This window comes from Oncorhynchus mykiss, chromosome Y, assembly GCF_013265735.2.
Source record: "Oncorhynchus mykiss isolate Arlee chromosome Y, USDA_OmykA_1.1, whole genome shotgun sequence".
Lineage (NCBI taxonomy): Eukaryota > Metazoa > Chordata > Actinopteri > Salmoniformes > Salmonidae > Oncorhynchus > Oncorhynchus mykiss.
The window spans coordinates 307059-331056 of record NC_048593.1 but is presented as its reverse complement, the minus strand read 5'-3'; the positions used below and the strand labels follow the sequence as shown (position 1 = coordinate 331056).

At 44.5% G+C, this 23998-nt stretch overlaps 1 protein-coding gene across 7 annotated transcripts in view; it reads left to right on the top strand.

The window, feature by feature from the left end:
* LOC110509489 (spectrin alpha chain, non-erythrocytic 1) overlaps nucleotides 1-21494 on the top strand; it is a 67749-nt gene extending 46255 nt beyond the window's left edge. For 3 of the 7 annotated variants that reach the window (XM_036967741.1, XM_036967740.1, XM_036967737.1), the window contains 30 exons: nucleotides 5-203; nucleotides 2252-2356; nucleotides 2557-2589; nucleotides 2703-2738; nucleotides 4345-4392; nucleotides 5324-5415; nucleotides 5648-5792; nucleotides 6012-6293; nucleotides 6458-6655; nucleotides 7213-7463; nucleotides 7699-7861; nucleotides 9656-9670; nucleotides 12966-13097; nucleotides 13360-13497; nucleotides 13964-14068; nucleotides 14444-14652; nucleotides 14794-15036; nucleotides 15288-15519; nucleotides 15699-15858; nucleotides 16013-16089; nucleotides 16223-16432; nucleotides 16529-16825; nucleotides 17022-17134; nucleotides 17783-17800; nucleotides 19659-19713; nucleotides 19806-20002; nucleotides 20159-20212; nucleotides 20369-20515; nucleotides 20751-20898; nucleotides 21120-21494. In XM_036967741.1, the coding sequence (XP_036823636.1) occupies nucleotides 5-203; nucleotides 2252-2356; nucleotides 2557-2589; nucleotides 2703-2738; nucleotides 4345-4392; nucleotides 5324-5415; nucleotides 5648-5792; nucleotides 6012-6293; nucleotides 6458-6655; nucleotides 7213-7463; nucleotides 7699-7861; nucleotides 9656-9670; nucleotides 12966-13097; nucleotides 13360-13497; nucleotides 13964-14068; nucleotides 14444-14652; nucleotides 14794-15036; nucleotides 15288-15519; nucleotides 15699-15858; nucleotides 16013-16089; nucleotides 16223-16432; nucleotides 16529-16825; nucleotides 17022-17134; nucleotides 17783-17800; nucleotides 19659-19713; nucleotides 19806-20002; nucleotides 20159-20212; nucleotides 20369-20515; nucleotides 20751-20898; nucleotides 21120-21245 (4228 nt within the window). In that variant the 3' untranslated portion in view covers nucleotides 21246-21494. The remainder of the gene's footprint in view (nucleotides 1-4; nucleotides 204-2251; nucleotides 2357-2556; nucleotides 2590-2702; nucleotides 2739-4344; nucleotides 4393-5323; nucleotides 5416-5647; nucleotides 5793-6011; nucleotides 6294-6457; nucleotides 6656-7212; nucleotides 7464-7698; nucleotides 7862-9655; nucleotides 9671-12965; nucleotides 13098-13359; nucleotides 13498-13963; nucleotides 14069-14443; nucleotides 14653-14793; nucleotides 15037-15287; nucleotides 15520-15698; nucleotides 15859-16012; nucleotides 16090-16222; nucleotides 16433-16528; nucleotides 16826-17021; nucleotides 17135-17782; nucleotides 17801-19658; nucleotides 19714-19805; nucleotides 20003-20158; nucleotides 20213-20368; nucleotides 20516-20750; nucleotides 20899-21119) is intronic. The other 4 variants (XM_036967742.1, XM_036967738.1, XM_036967739.1 and 1 more) reach the window with 3 other exon arrangements.
* Nucleotides 21495-23998: the final 2504 nt, after the last annotated feature.

The following is a 23998-nucleotide window of genomic DNA, read 5'->3' as shown; positions in this document are numbered from 1 at the left end:
TTAGGTACGGCACTCTCCTGGAGCTGGGCGAGAAACGCAAGGACATGCTAGAAAAGAGCTGCAAGAAGTTCATGCTGTTCCGCGAGGCTAACGAACTGCAGCAGTGGATCAACGAGAAGGAGGGAGCCCTCACCAACGAGGAGGTGGGCTCTGACCTGGAGCAGGTGGAGGTGCTGCAGAAGAAGTTTGACGACTTCCAGAAGGTACCCCGCACACACACGGTGGCTGCCGGGAGTAGGAGAGGGCACTAGCTGACTTACTGTACTTACTTCATCCTTCATCCTTTTAGGCTTTAGTAGTGATGAGGGGGAAAATCAATACAGTAGAGTATCGCAATAATATAGGTTTTACCCCCTTTTTCTCCCCAATTTGGTGGTATCCAATTGTTAGTAGTTACTATCTTGTCTCATCGCTACAACTCCCGTACGGGCTCGGGAGAGACGAAGGTTGAAAGTCATGCGTCCTCCGAAACGTAACCCAACCAAGCCGCACTGCTTCTTAACACAGCGCGCATCCAACCCGGAAGCCAGCCGCACCAATGTGTCGGAGGAAACACTGTGCACGTGGCGACCTGGTTAGCCTGCACTGCGCCTGGCCCGCCACAGGAGTCGCTAGTGCGCGATGAGACAAGGATTTCCCTACCGGCCAAGCCCTCCCTAACCCGGACGACGCTATGCCAATTGTGCGTCGCCCCATGGACCTCCCGGCTGCGACAGAGCCTGGGCTCGAACCCAGAGTCTCTGGTGGCACAGCCCTAGACCACAGCACCACAGCCTTAGACCACAGCACCACAGCCCTAGACCACAGCACCACAGCCCTAGACCACAGCCCTAGACCACAGCACCACAGCCCTAGACCACAGCCCTAGACCACAGCCCTAGACCACAGCACCACAGCCCTAGACCACAGCACCACCCGGGACGCCCCCGCAATAATATTTTTGACGATATATTCTAAGTATCGATTCTCTGCTAGATAGGTAATATCAGCTTGCGCTAGTCGGCTGTCAAAACTCGGGTATTTCTGTGGCTTGGCCTCAATCTTGGTGAGCCAACATGTTTTCATTATGACTGATCAACTCGTTGTCTCATGGCTCTTTTCCCTCTGTAGTAGTATCGAAATCACAATAAATATAGAATTGTGATAAATCGTGATACATACAGAATCACAATACGTATCGGTACCTAAAGTTGAGGTCGGAAGTTCACTCCACGGGTACTATTTAATGAAGCTGCCAGTTCAGAATTTGTGAGGCATCTGTTTCTCAAACTAGACACTAATGTACTTGTCCTCTTGCTCAGTTGTGCCCCGAGGCCTTCCACTCTTTCTATTCTGGTTAGGGCCAGTTTGCGCTGTTCTGTGAAGGGAGTAGTACACAGCGTTGTACGGGATCTTCAGTTTATTGGAATTTTCTCGCATGGAATAGCCTTCATTTCTCAGAACAAGAATAGACTGAGCTTCAGAAGAAAGGTCTTTGTTACTGGCCATTTTGAGCCTGTAATCAAACCCACAAATGCTGATGCTCCAGATACTCAAATAGTCTGAGGAAGGCCAGTTTTTATTGCTTCTTTAATCATGACAACAGTTTTCAGCTGTGCTAACATAATTGCAAAAGTGTTTTCTTATGATCAATTAGCCTTTTTTAAAATGATAAACTTGGATTAGCTGTTTCCAGCTACAATAGTCATTTACAACATTAACAATGAACATTGTATTTCTGATCAATTTGATGTTATTTTAATTGACAAAAAAGTTGCTTTTCTTTCAAAAACAAGGACATTTCTAAGTGATCCCAAACTTTTGAACGGTAGTGTACATATTACCTAAATTACCTCGACTAGCCTGTGCCCCCGCACATTGACTCTCTACCGGTACCCCCTGTATTGAGCCTCGCTATTGTTATTTTATTGTTGCTCTTTAATATTTTGTTTATTTGAGTAAATACTTTCTTAACCAACAATGCAGTTTTAAGAAGAATAAGTGTTAAGGGCGTGCCAGTAAGCATTTCACTGTAAGGTCTACCTGTTGTATTCGGGCCACGTGACAAATACAATTTGATTTGACTCCAATTAGCTTCCATATTCCGGTTGCAGAGCCATTAATAATGTGTGCATGCTAGAACACGTGGGAATGTGACGTGCACTGCAGTCCTTCTTCGTTTATACCATACCCATCTCGACCAGTACCTTGGTGAATAAAATGTGTGTGAGTTGTGTAGTCACGGTCTTTCTTCTCCTTGTGTGTCCACCAGGACCTGAAGGCCAACGAGTCTCGTCTGAGGGACATCAACAAGGTGGCATCTGAGCTGGAGTCTGAGGGCCTAATGGCAGAGGAGGCACACATGGTCCAAGCTCAGGTAATGTAGCCCGCTAATGCAGAGCTATGTCATGTTTCATTTGTCAAAGATGAAAGCCTGTGAAGCAATTGTTTTTACGTGAGTATTTGTGTGAAGTATTTTACATGGTTTGAAATATAGCATTGACTCTCTACCGGTATTCACTTTCCAGGGATGCCAGTGTAAAACATTCTTAACTTTACTTTTCTTTTCTACTCCAGGAACAAGTAATGGTGGGTTCCGTTCCTGGCAAGGTAAAGACGACTCCTGAGTTTCAATACATTTTGATTTCATTAACAGTATAATGTATCTAGAATGTTTATTTCTGTCACATATGTAACTCAAATTCCCCTCTTTGTTCTAACAGGATGATACCGATTCCAAAAATGCTTCACCATGGAAGGTAAGAAAGTCTTGACCAATCAACTTAGTCTCATGGATATCCAAACAAAGCATTTTGTCTCCCAAACTATATCCTTTTAGTGTGACCATGTCTTTTTTTTTTCCCCTCCATAAAAGATTGGACAGCATGTTGTCTGTCAAAAGTATTTAAATGAACCTGAATCTTGGATTCATGCCCAGTAATTCAGCCTTGTACATAGGACCTTGTATCAGTTGATGTAAGAAGTACTTGTTAACAAACCAGAGATAAAGAAATGAATGTGTAACAGTACTCGTCTTGCGTTGTGTACAATCAGTCATCGACACGGAACTCCAACATGTAGCACCAGTCATGTAGATTTATTCTGTTAGGAACGGCACAAAATTGCACGTCATGCAATGCACGTCTCACCATCCAACTCTGCACTCACGCACGCTGGTTTGGTGCTTGTTCACTGGGCTAGTTACCAAAATAATACAATTACAATATACAATATAAAATATTTAACAATGTACCTGTTAGGAACGGCACAAAATTGCACGTCATGCAATGCACGTCTCACCATCCAACTCTGCACTCACGCACTGTACAAAATATATGAACCCCCCCCCCCCACCAGACACAGTAAGTTGCTAGCTAGTACTGGCGGGAATTCTTTACAACAAAATGCACAACAAATATTCTCCAAAAACCGCTGCATCTTATGTGTGATGTTCGAATAACATTTACAAACAATTTGATATAAATTTTACATTTAAATCATCACTTGAGAGTATAAAAATCACTTTTGATGTACAGTGCTTTGCAACCAACAACTTACCGCTGGTTTGGTGCTTGTTCACTGGGACGATTCTAACTGGAACATCCCCCCTCGTAAGCAAGCTACGCAAACCAGCCAGTAAGATGCCATGTTGAGTAGGTGAAGGCAAAACAAACTCAAACCAAAAACCCATTGGCTTAACAATAAAGTGGCAAGGGGAATCACCAATATAACCCTGTTACAAATGGTAGACCTGGCACTTACCACTCACCATTCAATATATTCTACTCTCTATTCTATTCTATTCTAATATTTAGAAGTACTCTGCTGTTCACTAGCTACTCTAGTGAACCTGTTTACTTGTTTACACTAGCTACCTGTTTATAAGGTATTCATTTCTTTGGGTAAACAAAAATGTGTTATGGTAATTTTGACCTATTTAAAAACTTTCTCATTACAGCTAAAACAGGTGAAAACACATAGCAGACACATGTTGACACACCCATAGATGGATTTAGCTAGAAGACGGTATTATATGCATCTTTGTTGACGCAGCCTACACATAAACCCAATATTAACTTTTGCCTTGAGCTGTAGTAACTTAGTCAGCGCTTAAGTCTCCGTCTCCACTGCATGTATGGTAATGGTGGTGGTTTGGAGCCTGCTGGTCTTCTATCGCCATGTTGATGGTGCTGGCTGTCTTTTGGGCAACAGTGTAAAGACATGGTCTGTCTTTACCCCCTGCGGTGCTAATATGGTTCCTCTTTTGACTGGTGTGGTGTTTTTGTCCCAACCCCCCCCCCCCCCCCCCCCCCTTTCTTATCCTCCCTTCTTTCTGCTCTGATTTTTTTCCACCTTTGATTGTAGAATGTACGCTTGGCTGTTCAAACGACGGCTAACTTTAATACTATCAAGGTAAGGTTTTTAAAGACTAGCCCCCCCCCCCCCCAAATCCCGCCCCCCTCCTCCCTCGCATTTATGTCCTCCTGGCTGGCCTCATACCTGCCTCCTGTTCGTTCTGGAGACTAACCCCTCCATCAACGTGGCCATCCTGTGGTTCCATTGTCTTGTCCATCATCGGTCTGGACTCTGTCCGTGTCTACAGTCCTTACGTTGTATTTTTGTTCTCATCATGTCATTGAATGGCCTTGTCCCTCATTCCTGTTTTCATTTGTCTCATCTCCTTTAACCATTGTTATTTGTTTTCTAAATGAAGGATGGCTGGTACAAAAGGCATTGAAATATGCCTCAACACCATATTTTGTTATCCTAGCGTTTAGTCATTTCTTTCTCCATTGTTTCTCCATCCTGTGTATCGTCATTGACATTCATCCATCTCCCAGTCTGACTTTCCATGTTCCTCGTTACCAACCCCTTTTATCCAACAGCCTCCTTTACCACCAGTCTGTCTGTCAAACACACATGGAGCACAACCTGAATCAATGAGCACTTTACTGATTCACAACTGATATCAGTTTAAGACCCTCATTGCTCAAGATTACCAGTATTGGGCTCCATTCCACTGGACTCCATTATAACTCAGTCAATTCAGAGAAGTGTTCAAGTTCATCTAAAAAATTAAGTCATTTTGTTTTGATTCATTGAGTTGAAATGGAATTTATCCCAACCTGGAAGGATATGCAACCAAGAGTCTATATATCAAATAATATCCTGAAAATAAGTCATTAATCAATTCATTAAAACATTCACTCAATTTAAATCGGCTAAATTGGAGCACTGGGTTCAAGAAACCTTGGCAAAGGCCTCATGGGAGTTATTGGATCCTGGAGAAGCTCTTTCTAGCTCTGTGATTGGGTGATAACGGTGTCCGGGGGTGTGTTTGTAGGAGCTGAACAACCGCTGGAGGTCCCTGCAGCAGCTGGCTGAGGAGAGGAGCAACATGCTGGGGAGTGCCCATGAGGTGCAGAGGTTCCACAGGTACACACAGCACACATCCACAGAAGGCATATGAAGTGCACATACACACTATGTTCAAACAGATGCAGAAGAAACCTGCATATTAAAGTCTGCACACAGACATCTGTGTTTAAGGTGACACATGTATTAGCCCATGTAGGTTCCTAATGAAGACCAAGATCACCTCAAGGAGAAAGTTGGTGGACATTAATATTTTAACACACTGAACAAAATGGCTGCTTGTTTTCCTCAGGGATGCGGATGAGACCAAGGAGTGGATCGAGGAGAAGAACCAGGCCCTGAACACCGACAACTACGGCCACGACCTGGCTAGCGTTCAGGCTCTGCAGCGCAAACATGAGGGCTTTGAGAGAGACCTGGCCGCCTTGGGAGACAAGGTGAGCGGAAACACACACACACACTTTCACTTGCCATTTAGATCAGCGGATGGTCAGTATTGATCAAAGTCTTGAAGATGAGGTGAGCAGAAACCCATGCATTTATCTACTGTGTCGATACTACGTCTCAGTAAGAGCAGGACCAGCCAAACACACAGGGACTAAAAAAAGGTTGAAGAATGTAATAATCCTTAGCGGATCTTTGCCTTCCTGTTCCAGGTGAAGTCTCTGGGGGAGACGGCGGAGCGTCTGATCCAGTCCCACCCGGAGGCTGTGGACGACATCCAGGAGAAGTGCACAGAGCTCAACACGGCCTGGAGCAGCCTAGTGGCGCGTGCCGACCAGCGCAAGGACAAGCTGGGCAACTCCCACGACCTGCAGCGCTTCCTCTCCGACTTCAAGGACCTGATGTCCTGGATTAACGGCATCCGAAGCTTGGTCTCCTCAGAGGAACTGGCCAAAGATGTGACCGGGGCTGAGGCCCTGCTGGAGAGACACCAGGTACTGGTATATACACATAGATGCACACACAAGCACTTGTACCATCCATCCCCTGTATCTTGTGGACATACCAGGTGAACCAGATTCCACATATGGACATACACAAACATCTAGTCCATCCAATATACACCTGTAATCTTACCATCCTCTCTCCCTCTTTCCAGGAGCACCGTACTGAGATCGACGCCCGTGCGGGGACCTTCCAGGCCTTTGAGCAGTTTGGCCAGCAGCTGTTGGCACGCGGCCACTATGCCAGTCCGGAGATCCAGCAGAAGCTGGAGGCCCTGGACCACGAGAGGGCCGACCTGGAGAAGGCCTGGGTCCAGAGACGCATGATGCTCGACCAGTGCCTGGAGCTCCAGGTGGGAGACACGCATGCGCGCACACAGACACCGACAGACACGTTCATTCAATCATTAACACTGTAGAACAAACTATGAAACGGAGCTTGCCTCCATACAGGGACACAGCACACACACCAAGCTCGCAAATTGGCAATGTTTGACCGTAATTTAACTATAACTTAATTTAAGTAAATGAAATTACACAGCATAAAACAACATAAATATATTTTTTAAATGATGCAGTCTTAGAAACCCCCCTGTTGCTTACCTTCTGGGGCACGAAAGGGTGGCAGATCATTCCTTAAGCCTTGCAAAAACAAACACCTCGTCTCAGTGGCTTTTGGTTATTTAAACTTAAGGACATGTTGGTGTGTCTATGTTAGTTTAGGTTCCTTTGCTCCAGACTTGACAGTGTGCCTTTGATGAACTAGGCCTAATCTAGTTTGTGTGCTGCCAACCCATGGAATAACAAATGTAATAATTATACTACACACAACCTCCAGACTAAGTCAATTACTAGCCTAGCCAGTATACAACTTATCCTAGTGAGTAATCGCTCTCCACTCCTCCCTCAGCTGTTCAACCGTGACTGTGAGCAGGCTGAGAACTGGATGGCAGCGCGCGAGGCCTTCCTGGCCAGCGACGACAAGGGCGACTCCCTGGACAGCGTGGAGGCCCTCATCAAGAAACACGAGGACTTTGACAAGGCCATCAATGTGCAGGAGGAGAAGATCGCTGCCCTGCAGTCCTTTGCTGACCAGCTGGTCGGCGCTGACCACTACGCCAAGCCTGAGATCTCCAAACGTCGCAACGAAGTCCTGGACAGGTCACTCTAGCTTTCTCTTTAGATGACCGTCTGTGCAACTTTGCATGTGCGTATCTGTTAGCATTATACCGTTACCATGGAATTGGCCACTGAGACTTTAAAATATATGGTTTGTTAAACTTTGAAATCAATGTTTTTTGTTTGGCATACTTTTTAAAGTCTCAGCGTAATCCCATTACCATGGAATTGCCATAGTGTAACTGTGCCTGCCTGCGTTTGTCCTCCCGGTCTGTAGGTGGCGCCGTCTGAAGGCCCAGATGATTGAGAAGCGTTCCAAGCTGGGCGAGTCCCAGACCCTGCAGCAGTTCAGCCGTGATGTGGATGAGATTGAGGCCTGGATCAGCGAGAAGCTGCAGACGGCCACCGACGAGTCCTACAAGGACCCCACCAACATCCAGGTACAGGATTGGCTAAGAATATCACAATGACAGGTTCCATCCTTGGAGTTTCAAGGCTGAACCATAGAGATGGATTGTGGGCACACTTGCCACAAAAGACTGATAGCAATCGGTAGCGCCATAGAGGGCTTTCAGCATCTCTATGGGCTTCCCCTAACCACTGATCTAGGGTCAGTTTACCTTACCCCATAACCATTAGTAGGATGACAAATATCTGAAATACTTTGACTTGATCAAAAGATCATGATCAAATAATGACTTGAAACACCCTTTTTTCAGAATTTCTGGTGACCCCACCCCAAATCTAACGGTTTAACCTTAAAATTGATAAATGTCGATTTTTACATCAACAAATAACCTTCAATTCATATTAAAACCAATAAATACATTTACTCTAACATGTTTTTTTTTCAAATGATCTGTCTCAAACATGTGTATGTTGCCCTAATTCTGTACTGTCATTTTTTTTTTTAGACATGTATTTCTTTAACTTCTTGCGTCGAGCCATCCCGGATCCGGGATCGTGACTACAGCCTCAAGCTCATTACCATAACGCAACGTTAACTATTCATGAAAATCGCAAATGAAATGAAATCAATATTCTAGCTCTCAAGCTTAGCCTTTTGTTAACAACACTGTCATCTCAGATTTTCAAAATATGCTTCTCAACCATAGCAAAACAAGCATTTAGCGTAGCATTTAGCGTTAGCATTCAGCAGGCAACATTTTCACAAAAACCAGAAAAGCATTCAAATAAAATCATTTACCTTTGAAGAACTTCAGATGTTTTCAATGAGGAGACTCTCAGTTAGATAGCAAATGTTCAGTTTTTACAAAAATATTATTTGTGTTGACAAATCGCTCCGTTTTCTTCATCACGTTTGGGTAAGAAAAAAAGAGAAAAAATTAAGTCATTAAAACGCGAACTTTTTTCCAAATTACCTCCATAATATCGACAGAAACATGGCAAACGATGTTTAGAATCATTCCTCAAGGTGTTTTTCACATATCTATCGATGATAAATCCTTCGTGGCAGTTGACTTTCTCTTCTGAAGAAATGGAACGCGCATGGACCTAGAGATTACGCAATAATTTTGACACAGGTCACCGGGCGGACACCTGGTAAATGTAGTCTCTTATGGTCAATCTTCCAATGATATGCCTACAAATACGTCACAATGTTGCAGACACCTTGGAGAAACGACAGAAAGGGCAGGCTCAATCCTGGCGCATTCACAGCCATATAAGGAGACATTGGAACACAGCGCCTTCAGAATCTGGGGCATTTCCTGTATGAAACTTCATCTTGGTTTCGCCTGTAGCATTAGTTCTGGGGCACTCACAGATAATATCTTTGCAGTTTTGGAAACGTCAAGAGTTTTTTTTCTTTCCAAAGCTGTCAATTACATGTATAGTCGAGCATCTTTTCGTGACAAAATATCTTGTTTAAAACGGGAACGTTTTTCATCCAAAAATTAAAAGAGCGCCCCCTATCTCGAAGAAGTTAAAAATGTTGGCAACCCCACTAATTCCTCCACAACCTGGCCTACAAGGCATTTTAATTTGGTTTCAAAAGAGGGTAAACCCATTTTGGGGGAGGGTGGGTGAGTGTTTTGTTAATTTAAATTACATCTAACTTGTCAGTGGTTTCAATACTGCAGTTTAATACTGTGTAAATGTATTGTTGCTCCCTGTTAATGACTACAATGCCCCCTTACCTGTACCTACTGAACCAACCCCCATGTGTGTCTATATGGGACTGAATCTCTCCTCTGTTTTTATCTCGTTTATAGTTGTCCAAGCTGCTGGTAAGTTGAGTAGTGTGTCTGCTAAACTAACACCCAACGTAGGTTTTCTGTCGCCTTGTCTGTTGTAGACACGTGTGTAGAATGCCATCCCGTATTTTACGTGTTCATCTGCACTCGCAAGTGGCCGCTTTTTTTGTTGTTGTATGAGTTTCATACATGTGTTAATTTCCCCCCGTCTTGTGCCATCAATGCACATGTTTGTATATGACTGCAGTTGTTTCCATTTTGTTGCTGGTTGTGGCTTCTATATATATATATTTTTTGTTTGTCTGCAGTTAGGTAGTCTTCAAACTTGCTCCACATATTGTTGCTTTTTTTGTTGTAGAAAGTAGTCCTATAAATCTTGCCAAATGTATTTAAACATGAGATTGATGTGCCTTGCCTTTTTGCAAGCGAGCTGCATTCATGGTTGTAACCAAAAACCACACTTTAGCCGCAAACACAGTAACATCAAGGATAGCGCCGACACCTCGAATAAGTGTTTGTCTGCTCTCTACCTCTCTCAAATCTCTGGTTATGTAAAAACAAAGTGTGAAATCAGTTTTTAAAAGACCCTCTCATCTTGTAGGTATCTTCCAAAATATATTTTGTCGCGGCCCCGTTGTGGGTCCGTTCCATCTCCATTTTGTTTGTCACCTTGGTGTGTCTTGTCCTGTAGAAGTCAGTTCAACACATCGTCTGTCCTCATGTGGTGGTGTTTGAACTTTTTTTTTACCTTGTCAGAATTACATGGCCAGTATTGAATAGAGGAGAATCATAGCCAATTTTGAGTCCTTGAGAGACTTTTACAACTGGAAAATGTAGCATTGGTTTCATCAACTGCATACACATATCAACTGCGTTTTGGCCATTTGCCAGTGGAAAGTTACTTTAGGACTTCAGACATGACAATGACATTAATGCATGCTAATAGTTAACTAACGAAAGAGAATTCAAAAAACAGTGTAGTTTTGGCTGGTTATCTAGTTAGTCTGTTTTACTCTCTAGCGAGCTTTTTCTCTCCCGTGGCAACGGCCCACTGGCACACACCATTACTTTTTCATGATTTTCATTGCTGACCAAAAATGATCTATAACTGGGCAAATAACTCACTAGCTATTATTATCAACAAATGTGCAAATGCAGCTAAGCTCGCTTTGATCTCCAAAACATATCTCGTGAATGCATGATTGAAAGACTACTCGTGCCTGTCAATGCAGGCCTACAATAAATATACTCCAATGCGATCTGCAGAGATTGGGAAGACAGTGAGCAAAACATCGCATCCAGTTATGATCGGAGTAGCCTAATTGTTTGATATTGTAAAATTTTTTAAATCTTTTTTTTCTGTATTTTATTTTTATACTTGTTCAAACTGAAATCTATAATCTGCTAGTCCAACATTTTATTTTACTTGCCCCAGGCAAGCGGACAAGCATTAATGTCAAGCCCTGCATAATCATGAGCCCCAAATAGGAGATATTCACTCTCCACAAACATAAACGTGTCAAAAAGGACTGACACTTATGAAGCGTATTGTAAAAAGTGCCTTTCTAATATATACAGTGCCTTCGGAAAGTATTCAGACCCCTTGACTTTTTCCACATTGTTACTTTACAGCCTTATTATAAAATGGATTTAAAAAATAATAATCCTCAGCAATCTACACACAATATCCCATAATGATGAAGTGAAATATGTTTTTAGAAATGTTTGCAACTAAAATAAAACTGGCCCTGTATTCAGACCCTCGGCTATGAAACTCAAAATTGAACTCTGGTGCAAGTATCCTTGATGTTTCTGCAACTTGATTTGAGTCCACCTGTGGTAAATTAAATTGATTGGACATGATTTGGAAAGGCACACACCTGTCTATATAAGGGTCCCACAGTTGTCAGAGCAAAAACCAATTCAAAGGAATTGTCCGTAGAGCACGGAGACAGGATTGTGTCGAGGCACAGATCTGGGGAAGGGTACCAAAGCATTTCTGCAGCATCGAAGGTCCCCAAGAACACAGTGGCCTTAATCATTCTTAAATGGAAGAAGTTTGGAACCACCAAGACTCTTCCTAGAGCTGGCTGCCCGGCCAAACTGAGCAATCGGGGGAGAAGGGCCTTGGTCAGGGAGGTGACCAGGAACCCGATGGCCACTTACATAGGTCTAGAGTTCCTCTGTGGCGATGGGAGAAACTTCCAGAAGGACAACCATCTCTGCAGCACTCCACCAATCAGGCCTTTATGGTACAGTAGCCAGACAGAAGCCACTCTTAAGTAAAAGGCCCTTTACAGCCTGCTTGGAGTTTGCCAAAAGGCACCTAAAGACTCTCAGGCCATGAGAAACAAGATTCTCTGGTCTGATGAAACCAAGCCTGAATGCCAAATGTCACTTTTGGAGGAAACCTGGCCCCATCCCTACGGCGAAGCATGGTGGCAGCATCATGGTGTGGAGATGTTTTTCAGCGGCAAGGACTGTGAGACTAGTCGGGATCGAGGCAAAGGTGAACGGAACAAAGTACAGAGAGATCCTTGATGATAACCTGCTCCAGAGTGCTCAGGACCTCAAACTGGGGCGAAAGTTCACCTTCCAACAGGACAACGACCCTAAGCACACATCCAAGACAATGCAGGAGTGGCTTCGGGACAAGTCTCAATGTCCTTGAGTGGCCCAGCCAGAGCCTGGACTTGAACCCGATCAAACATCTCTGGAGAGACCTGAAAATAGCTGTGCAGTAACGCTCCCCATCCAACCTGACAGAGCTTGAGAGGATCTGCAGAGAAGAATGGGAGAATATCCCCAAATACAGGTGTGCCAAGCTTGTGGTGTCATACCCAAGAAGACTCAAGGTTGTAATTGCTGCCAAAGGTGCTTCATCAAAGTACTGAGTAAAGGGTCTGAATACTTATGTCAATGTTTATTTTTATATAAATAAAAATGTCTAAACTATTTTTGCTTTGTCATTATGGGGTGTTGTGTGTAGATTGAGCAGGGGGAAAAAACAATTGAATCCATTGTAGATTAAGGCCGTAACGTAACAAAGTGGAAAAAGTCAAGGTGTCTGAATACTTTCCAAATTCACTGTATACTTTGCCTCCTTATTTGAATGCACTTATTCTATAGAAGAGCATCTGCTAACCTTTTCAATTGTACATCAACCCTTACCAACACGTATCTAAGTAGCCTACCGGATTGTGTTTTCACACAATCCAAGGGAAGATGTCACCCATCCAGCACCAACCCACTAGCTCTCTATACTCCATGGTTCTCACTCCCTCTCTCTCCCCTGTCTCTTCCCTCCTTCCCCTGCCTGCTCTCACAGAGTAAGCACCAGAAGCACCAGGCCTTCGAGGCGGAGCTGCACGCCAACGCAGACCGCATCCGTGGGGTCATCGACACAGGAAACGCCCTCATCCAGAGAGGGGCCTGCGCCGGCAGTGAGGACGCAGTTCAGGTACACACACAGTTTTTAAACATCTAACTTGTCCTATACACACACCTTATAATTGTAAGTATAAAAATGTTATTTACATACAAATCCACTTCATGACAAAAGCCTTTGAGAAAAACATGGTGATCACATTGCAAACAAATGTTAAATACATTCTCTTTCTATGCAATTCAAGCAACGTGAACGGATTCTTGCCTAGTTCAACATCTACTGTTTTTGTCAGTAGTCCAAAACTGGGTATCTAACCTGTGCATGTGTTCTTTAGTCGCGTCTCGGTGCCCTGGATGAGCAGTGGCAGTTCCTGGTGAACAAGTCAGCAGAGAAGAGCCAGAAGCTCAAGGAAGCCAACAAGCAGCAGAACTTCAACACTGGCATCAAGGACTTTGACTTCTGGCTATCTGAGGTAAAAACAAATGACAATAAAATACTAAAAAAATCTAGATGTAAAAATTAGATCACTTTCGTGAAAGGTTCCCATCCACCACACAATTCTCAAAGTTAAAGATGCTGATATTAGGTTTATCATGAGAAATCATGTACTGAAAACCCTGATGTTTAATATGATTTATCTGAGACCTGCACAGACAGTCAGTAAGATTAGAAAAGGAGAGGTTTGATTTGCTGAACAGACAGCCAAAAAGACATCACCTCTGAGTTTGTTTCCAGCAATTTAGTTAATGTTAGACAGATTTTAAATGGGCTTAAAATAGTTTGATTTGACGCGTTAACTCGTTCACCTACCTGTGCTATAGTAAAAAATAAAAGATGCTGAGAAATACTTTTGGGGAAAATGCTCTCTGAAAACAAAGACAATGAGGAACTACCGTTCACAAAATAATTTTTGTTTTCTCTCTTGTTTTTCTCTGCAGGTCGAGGCCCTTCTTGCCTCTGAGGACTATGGCAAAGACCTGGCCTCCGTCAACAACCTGCTGAAGAAACACCAGCTTCTGGAAGCCGACATCTCTGCTCATGAGGTAATGTATCCTACGTCCACATATCCCACTGTTAAACTACAGCCACCACCATCATGGGACTGAGCTTCTTCAGTTGGATCAGGGGAAGACCTCGTCTGAAAATGGCTGAATGATAGTCTGGCCTCAGCTGGGGTCCTTGATGTACTTAATGTGAGAAATGCTATATGTGAAATCCGTTATCTGTACATGTCCGTGTTAAATGATAACTGGCTGAAAGGTGACACTGCCTCAGTTTGGTACGACATTGAAACCGCTGGTTGAACTTATAATTCTTACATAACGTCTGTCTTTTAATGTTTTTTTGTACAAATCACTAAAGATATCCACCAGTACAGGTTTGTGCTTTGCGTTGAATGTCTTTCCGTGTGTCTACAGGATCGCCTGAAGGACCTGAACGGCCAGGCCGACAGCCTGACGGCCAGCACAGCCTTCGACCCCACCCAGGTCAAGGACAAGCGCAACGCCGTCAACGGACGCTTCGCCAAGATCAAGAGCATGGCTGCCGGCCGCCGCGCCAAGCTCAACGAATCTCACCGCCTGCACCAGTTCTTCAGGGACCTGGACGATGAGGAGTCTTGGATAAAGTAAGAGCGGCCCCTGGAGTTGTGGAGGAATGGATGCAAGACACTGTCTTGGAGGGTTGTTGGTGTTGAGACATTGAGGTCAATTACTAACACACTCGCTCTCTTTTTTTCTTTCTCTCCGTCTCTTTAATCTCCATTCAGAGAAAAGAAATTGCTGGTGAGTTCGGAAGACTATGGACGTGATTTGACAGGAGTGCAGAATCTAAGGAAGAAACACAAGAGGCTGGAGGCTGAGCTGGGGGCCCACGAGCCAGCCATCCAGTCTGTGCAGGACACTGGGAAGAAGCTGTCTGATGACAACACCATCGGCCAGGAGGAGATTGAGCAGAGGCTGGGCCAGTTTGAGGAGCACTGGACGGAGCTGAAGGACCTGGCTGCAGCAAGGTGCGACTGGACACACACACACACACACACACACACACACACACACAGGTACATTTTGATACACATACACTTACACGCACACATTCTGACACACACATTCTGACACACACATTCTGATACTATCGCAATGCTGATATCGTCCCAGCCCAATCTGATACAAAAACAAATGAACATGCACACCACACACCGGTGGAACCCCATTATCTTGGGCATTCATTGATAATGTTATTTTTTTGTGTATGTGTGATCAGGGGACAGAGGCTGGAGGAGTCGCTGGAGTACCAGCAGTTTGTTGCGAATGTTGAAGAGGAGGAAGCCTGGATTAACGAGAAGCTGAACCTGGTGGGAAGTGAAGACTATGGGGATACCCTGGCCGCCGTGCAGGGCCTGTTGAAGAAGCATGAGGCTTTTGAGACTGACTTCACCGTGCACAGGGACAGAGTGAATGATGTGTGTTCCAACGGAGACGAGCTCATCAACAAGGTACGTCTCAGCCAAACACTGACCGCACAAATTATATGTTATGATTAAGAGACCAGGTACCAACTGAACGTGTTGACTTATTTTATTTTTTACAATTTAGACTTTCACTAGACTTGCTGTAGTCCCAGACTGATTTTAAATGCATATTTTGTGTGTCTGTGTCCCTGTCCTTCAATTAGAACAACCACCACGTGGACAGCATCTCAGCCAAGATGACGTCCCTGCGGGGCAAGGTGTCTGAGCTGGAGAGGGCCGCTGCCATGAGGAAAGCCAAGCTGGACGAGAACTCTGCCTTCCTGCAGTTCAACTGGAAGGCCGACGTGGTGGAGTCCTGGATCGGTATGCGAGAGGGGCTTCTCAATAATACTGTTACTGTTGTGTTCAGTCTTTAAGCTCTTCACTTTCTTGAGGGTTAACTAACTTGAAGTTTTCACAAAAGATGAAAGGATGTGTATTTGAGTGCATTATTCAATCTGTCCGGTTGTTTGTGCAGGTGAGAAGGAGAACAGCCTGAAGACTGATGACTACGGACGAGATCTCTCCTCTGTGCAGACGTTGCTCACTAAGCAGGTACGCTGTAGCAATGTCTATCTCCCAAATGAGGGATGCCACTGCCGCCATTTTCTGCCAGAAATCTCACCTCACATCAGCTAGACACATTCTCCCATGCCTCATGTTCCTTCTTCCCTCCGCGGGTCTACAGGAGACGTTTGACGCTGGTCTTCAGGCCTTCCAGCAGGAGGGCATAACCAACATCACGGCCCTCAAGGACCAGCTGCTGGCGGCAAAGCACGTCCAGTCCAAGGCCATTGAGGCCCGCCACGCCGCCCTCATGAAGCGCTGGAACAAGCTGCTAGACAACTCACAGGCTCGCAAGAAGAAGCTGCTGGAGGCCCAGGATCACTTCAGGAAGGTAGGATATCTTAATGACTACAATTCATAGATTATTATCATTGGTGTTCATATTATAGTCTGTCAAACATCACTGAATCGAGCCCCCCCCCCCCAGGTGGAAGACCTGTTCCTGACCTTTGCCAAGAAGGCATCGGCCTTCAATAGCTGGTTTGAGAATGCAGAGGAGGACCTGACGGACCCGGTGCGCTGCAACTCGCTGGAGGAGATCCGGGCTCTGCGCGATGCCCACGAGGCCTTCCGCTCGTCGCTGAGCTCGGCGCAGGCCGACTTCAACCAGCTAGCTGAGCTGGACCGGCAGATTAAGAGTTACCAGGTGGTGTCCAACCCCTACACCTGGTTCACCATGGAGGCCCTGGAGGAGACCTGGAGTAACCTGCAGAAGATCATCAAGGTGAAGAGGGGTGGGAGATCTGTTTGTGCTGTATCTCCAACAGGGTGGGAAATTAACACTTGCCAAATGTGGGTAGATTTTCAGTAGCCACGTTGGCGGGTGATCACACAGAGCATTTGGGAAACATTTATTTTAATACAGGGGGGAATCTGCATTTTGTCTGGAAAGCACTTCATCCATCCATCCATCCATATAGGAACGAGAGCTAGAGTTGCAGAAGGAGCAGAGAAGGCAGGAGGAGAACGACAAGCTGCGGCAGGAGTTTGCTCAGCATGCCAACGCATTCCACCAGTGGCTGCAGGAGACCAGGTAGGGTCTGGACCTGCTGTGCACTTGCTATTTGATATGGAGGTATATTCTAGGAATAGGATGGGAGAATGTTAATACCGTTCCATTTTAAAACCCAAATAAATGTACATGCATCACCTTACCCAATAAGAAATCAATGGAGCTACCTGAACATGCATGCTGCTCAGAAATATATGTCCTGTCTTTCTCTGCCACTTTGTTGTTCTCTGGCCATAAGGAAACATGGTGCTATTCATCGGAGCAACGAGTGAACAGTTGCAGATAGATTTGTATGAAACTGACATGATGCTCGACTCCACCAGAGACCGTTTTCTTGTCAATTGTACACAACACACTTGTGTCTGCAATGCTCTGAATGTTTTTCCTCACTGAATAGGGTTGTGGGTGGATGGGGAGCACTGTTACAACTTCTACACAACCACACAAGTGATCTGTGAATGTTTCAAACTGAAAACGGATCATACTGCGGATGTACCTGTGCTCACACTGTATTTCTGTGTTTGTCAGAGGGCAATCACGCAATGACCATTGTGCCCCTGCCTAGTGTTTCTAACCATTGTCTCTTTCTCTCCCCCCCACACCCCTTTCCCACTTTTTCCCTCTCTTGCTGCTACCTCGCTGATGCTTGGGAATCACTTTGCTTATCAGGACATATCTTCTGGATGGGTTAATATCACATTTTACTGTCTTGTGTGTTTGTGTGTGAGTGGGGTCAAATCAACATAATGCGAAGATGATGAAATCAAGGTCTGTGATCTGAAAGATGGGTAGATTGGAGTGATGGCGCTTTGTTGAGCCACTGCAGGTTTGGTATCAAGTCTGTGGTAAAATGTTGCATCATACATGTTGTTTACATAGAACCACCAGGTAACTGTCTCCACGTGAAGAAATTGAAGGTAAAACTGGACCACTTTCACTTTAGGGAATCTATATTTTGTGTTTCTGTATGCCTTGTCCTTTTTTTTGACAAATGTTTTCATCTTTGTATAATTTCCTTGTGAATGGTGCTCCCTTTACTTTTCTTATTTACTCTCTTTTTATATCCTCCTCTGAATAGCATAGCTTATCGAAGGGTTGTCCGTGTCTTTCAGTATGAAGTCAGTGATGATCTTTCCGGAAGGTCTTTTCCTTTCTCCTTTTTCTCCTATCATTACTTCCATCATACCCTCTGGGTTGCGTGTCTTCATGCTCTTTTAAAACCAACCATTTGGGCTCGGTGTGCTCAGTTTCATCTCTACTAACTTTACTGCAATGTAGCGCACTAAGAAACTAAGAACAACCTCGTGATTGGTCTGCATACTTTTTTCAAGTCTGACTACATTGAGCACTGTTTTAAAGGAGAGCTGAATTTGTTCATTCATTCGCAACAGATTCAGAGTAAAATGTAGTTTCCAACGCTGTGCACTGTAGTCCTAACCATGGTATAGATTACCACAGCTATCAGTTAGCTTCTTTGGCATGGATTGATTGGCTTTGTGCAAAGGCCAGTGTATTTTTGGATTTCTTGTAGTTTTTCTTCGTACTTTGAGTCATTTTTTCCACCATTTGAGGTAAGTCCAGTGCCATTTCTAGGGAAATGGATGGCTTTGAACATTTTGAGTGTAAGGAAACAGTTATTCTTTTTACTACTGTTTTGTACTTCTGTTTCCCTACTTTTTAAAATGTACCAAATGTTTCCAGCTTTATGTTCTCTGAAATTTGAAGATGGTTTGCTATTTTTGAGGTTTCATAAAAACATTTACTTTGCTTCTTTACAAAAATCATTGATTATTTGTTTCAATTAGTAAATTGCAAGATTTGTTTGGAATCTCTTGAAACGCCACTGGTATATTCAAAATGAGAATGAATCATAGAGTAGGAATGAAGTTGGATCTGTGGTTAAGAAAACAAGGGTTCCTACCAGTGGTGGAAAAAGTACTCAATTGTCATACTTGAGTAAAAGTAAAGATATTTTTTTTATAGAAAATGACTCAAGTAAGTTGAATATACTTAAGTATCAGAAGAAAATTAAATTGCTAAATATACTTAGGTATCAAAAGTATAAACCATTTCAAATTCCTTATATTATGCAATCCAGATGACACAACAAAAAAAAAGACGAGTAGCCAGGGGCACACTCCAACACATAATTTACAAACCAAGCATTTCTGTTTAATGAGTCTGCCAGATCAGCGGCAGTAGGGATGACCAGGGATGTTCTCTTGTGAATTGGACCATTTTCCTGTGGGAAAAAAAAAAAGTACTTTTGGGTGTCAGGGAAAATGTACATTTATTTTTATTTTGGAATGTAGTAAAGTAAAAGTTTAAAAAAATATAAAAAGTAAAGTACAGATACCCAAAATAACTACTCAAGTACTTTACACCACTGGTTCCTACTACCAAATTAGTGCGTGTGCATTTGTCTGTCTGTGTGTATGTGACTGACTGGATCACCTGATCTTGATGGCTATGGCATGTTGTTTATCCCAATATTTCATCAGCCTAGAATTCGCCTCTCCCCTGACACTTGTGTATATACATCTAGGTCCTGTATGGTAGAAGAGTCCGGAACCTTGGAATCACAGCTTGAGGCAACCAAGGTAAGAAAGAAACCCTTGTCATTTATGCTGGAGACAACCATTTTGGCTATTTCATTGCATAGCCTTACCTGTGTGTCACTCTCACTCTGTAGCGTAAGCACCAGGAGATCCGGGCCATGCGCAGCCAGCTGAAGAAGATAGAGGACTTGGGAGCGGCCATGGAGGAAGCCCTGATCCTGGACAACAAGTACACAGAACACAGCACGGTGGGCCTGGCCCAGCAGTGGGACCAGCTAGACCAACTAGGAATGAGGATGCAGCACAACCTGGAGCAGCAGATCCAGGCCAGGTCAGAGAAAGGGAGACGCGTGCGCACACACACACACAAACATTCTTACACACTATAAACTCCCATGTTGATAGCCCTTATAGATATTCAAGCAGTAAACCTATTTTGGTCAAAGTGTTCCTTCACTCCTAATCTGGTCATATCTGTTCACTGCAGGAACACCACTGGAGTGACAGAGGATGCCCTGAAGGAGTTCAGCATGATGTTCAAGTGAGTGGTGGCCATTTTCACTGTACCTTAGTATGGGGGGGTAGGGAGGGAGGGAGCGAGCGAGCTTGCAAGGCCGAAATGCAAAGAAGCTCTCCCTTTGCGCTTAGTTAGGTGAAGGAACTTAATAACCTCAACCATTTTCCCTTTACTCCCCAGGCATTTTGACAAAGAGAAGTCTGGCCGTTTAAACCATCAGGAGTTCAAGTCGTGTCTGCGCTCGCTGGGTTACGACCTGCCAATGGTGGAGGAGGGAGAACCAGACCCCGAGTTTGAGTCCATCCTCGACACTGTCGATCCCAACAGGTCAGGAACCCGAGCTCTATTCAGATTCAGTCAACTTTACTTGGGGGTTTTCATCTGGCCAATCACTTGTTGGAATAGTATTTGAAAAACGATTAAACCTTCCCAAGAATGTTACTTTATTATATTCAGAATGGGTGTGTTAGTGGTTTGCCTCATATTTTGATGTTTATATTTCTTTCATTCTTTGGCTTCCTTTAGCTGCTTTCTTATGGCTAACTGGTTTTGTGTGTTCCAGGGATGGCAACGTGTCCTTGCAGGAGTACATGGCTTTCATGATCAGCCGCGAAACAGAGAACGTAAAGTCCAGCGAGGAGATTGAGAGCGCCTTCCGAGCCCTCAGCGTCGATGCCAAGCCCTACGTCACCAAGGAGGAGCTCTACCAGGTACTTATACGCCGACCTTCCTTACACCACATTCTGACTCGACTGTTTCTCAGTCACAGTGGCTAATGAATAGGACCAGAATATTATATGAGCTGCAGCCATAAAAGTTGTGCATTTTATAAATGGCTCTGAAATAACATCAAAACTTGCATAAAACCTCTGAAGAAATAACTGCCCATCTCCTAACTTACAATCTCTTCTTGTTTCTCCCCCTTTTTTAGAACCTGAGCAAGGAACAGGCAGACTACTGCATCTCGCACATGAAGCCCTACCTAGACAGCAAGGGCCGGGAAATGCCATCTGCCTTCGACTTTGTTGAATTCACCCGCTCGCTTTTCGTCAACTGATCCCTTGCCTGCCAGTAACCAATCGGGATGCATTTGCCGCACACACACAAATACATGTCTGAAACTAGAATACTCCATAGTTGTCTGTACCTATATCTCTCACTCTTTGTGCTTCACTGCCTAGTGAATCTGTCTGCATTTGAATGTTTGTGCTTTTGCTGGATTTAAGAACCCAGAGACGATCTGCTGTAACATCACAATAAGGACTGTTGTGCACTTAATAAACGCTACTGGTTAGAACTGGACAGGTCTTCTCTGTACCATTTCTATTACAACATGAATCCACCTTTGTTTCAGTTCAGTATAAAAAGGAACAACCAATGGAGGTCTGAATAACCACTCAGTGCCTATGGAGTAATAAATAAATAACATTTGCTGTTTCAACATCTCAAAAGCATTTAAACTCGTATATATTTAACCAGGAAAAGCCCATTGAGACCCAGTCTCTTTTTCAAGGGAGACCTGGCCAAGAAGGCAGAAAAAAATCAATATATTAGAAAACAATTAAACATGATCCAGCCTAAAAAAAAACATTTACACTCTTAACAGCTTTCCATCAAAAAAATGTATTCATTCAGTGGCACTAACATATCTAGTTGTAGACTATTCCATGCCTCTGGTGCACAAGACGAGAATGCAGTCTTGCCTAATACTGTAAATGTCCTGGGGAATATAAGCAACCAGCTAGCAGACCAGGTATGGTAACTGCTGGTGGTGGACACCAGACCATCGAGAGAGTTTACCCAAAAGGGTTTTGTAGATGAACATGTACAAATGTAGCTTTCTGAGCATAAAAAGTGAAGTCCAACCCACCATTTTGTACAAAGTGCAATTGTGGGTGAGTGACTTGGCATTTGTAATAAAGCGCAAGGATGCATGATAAACAGTCCAGCCTCTGTAAGACGGAGGAGGATGCATGATAAACAGTCCAGCCTCTGTAAGACGGAGGAGGATGCATGATAAACAGTCCAGCCTCTGTAAGACGGAGGAGGATAAATGATAAACAGTCCAGCCTCTGTAAGACGGAGGAGGATGCATGATAAACAGTCCAGCCTCTGTAAGACGGAGGAGGATGCATGATAAACAGTCCAGCCTCTGTAAGACGGAGGAGGATGCATGATAAACAGTCCAGCCTCTGTAAGACGGAGGAGGATGCATGATAAACAGTCCAGCCTCTGTAAGACGGAGGAGGATGCATGATAAACAGTCCAGCCTCTGTAAGACGGAGGAGGTTGCATGATAAACAGTCCAGCCTCTGTAAGACGGAGGAGGATGCATGATAAACAGTCCAGCCTCTGTAAGACGGAGGAGGATGCATGATAAACAGTCCAGCCTCTGTAAGACGGAGGAGGATGCATGATAAACAGTCCAGCCTCTGTAAGACGGAGGAGGATGCATGATAAACAGTCCAGCCTCTGTAAGACGGAGGAGGATGCATGATAAACAGTCCAGCCTCTGTAAGACGGAGGAGGATGCATGATAAACAGTCCAGCCTCTGTAAGACGGAGGAGGATGCATGATAAACAGTCCAGCCTCTGTAAGACGGAGGAGGATGCATGATAAACAGTCCAGCCTCTGTAAGACGGAGGAGGATGCATGATAAACAGTCCAGCCTCTGTAAGACGGAGGAGGATGCATGATAAACAGTCCAGCCTCTGTAAGACGGAGGAGGATGCATGATAAACAGTCCAGCCTCTGTAAGACGGAGGAGGATGCATGATAAACAGTCCAGCCTCTGTAAGACGGAGGAGGATGCATGATAAACAGTCCAGCCTCTGTAAGACGGAGGAGGATGCATGATAAACAGTCCAGCCTCTGTAAGACGGAGGAGGATGCATGATAAACAGTCCAGCCTCTGTAAGACGGAGGAGGATGCATGATAAACAGTCCAGCCTCTGTAAGACGGAGGAGGATGCATGATAAACAGTCCAGCCTCTGTAAGACGGAGGAGGATGCATGATAAACAGTCCAGCCTCTGTAAGACGGAGGAGGATGCATGATAAACAGTCCAGCCTCTGTAAGACGGAGGAGGATGCATGATAAACAGTCCAGCCTCTGTAAGACGGAGGAGGATGCATGATAAACAGTCCAGCCTCTGTAAGACGGAGGAGGATGCATGATAAACAGTCCAGCCTCTGTAAGACGGAGGAGGATGCATGATAAACAGTCCAGCCTCTGTAAGACGGAGGAGGATGCATGATAAACAGTCCAGCCTCTGTAAGACGGAGGAGGTTGCATGATAAACAGTCCAGCCTCTGTAAGACGGAGGAGGATGCATGATAAACAGTCCAGCCTCTGTAAGACGGAGGAGGATGCATGATAAACAGTCCAGCCTCTGTAAGACGGAGGAGGATGCATGATAAACAGTCCAGACTCTGTAAGACGGAGGAGGTTGCATGATAAACAGTCCAGCCTCTGTAAGACGGAGGAGGATGCATGATAAACAGTCCAGCCTCTGTAAGACGGAGGAGGATGCATGATAAACAGTCCAGCCTCTGTAAGACGGAGGAGGATGCATGATAAACAGTCCAGCCTCTGTAAGACGGAGGAGGATGCATGATAAACAGTCCAGCCTCTGTAAGACGGAGGAGGATGCATGATAAACAGTCCAGCCTCTGTAAGACGGAGGAGGATGCATGATAAACAGTCCAGCCTCTGTAAGACGGAGGAGGATGCATGATAAACAGTCCAGCCTCTGTAAGACGGAGGAGGATGCATGATAAACAGTCCAGCCTCTGTAAGACGGAGGAGGA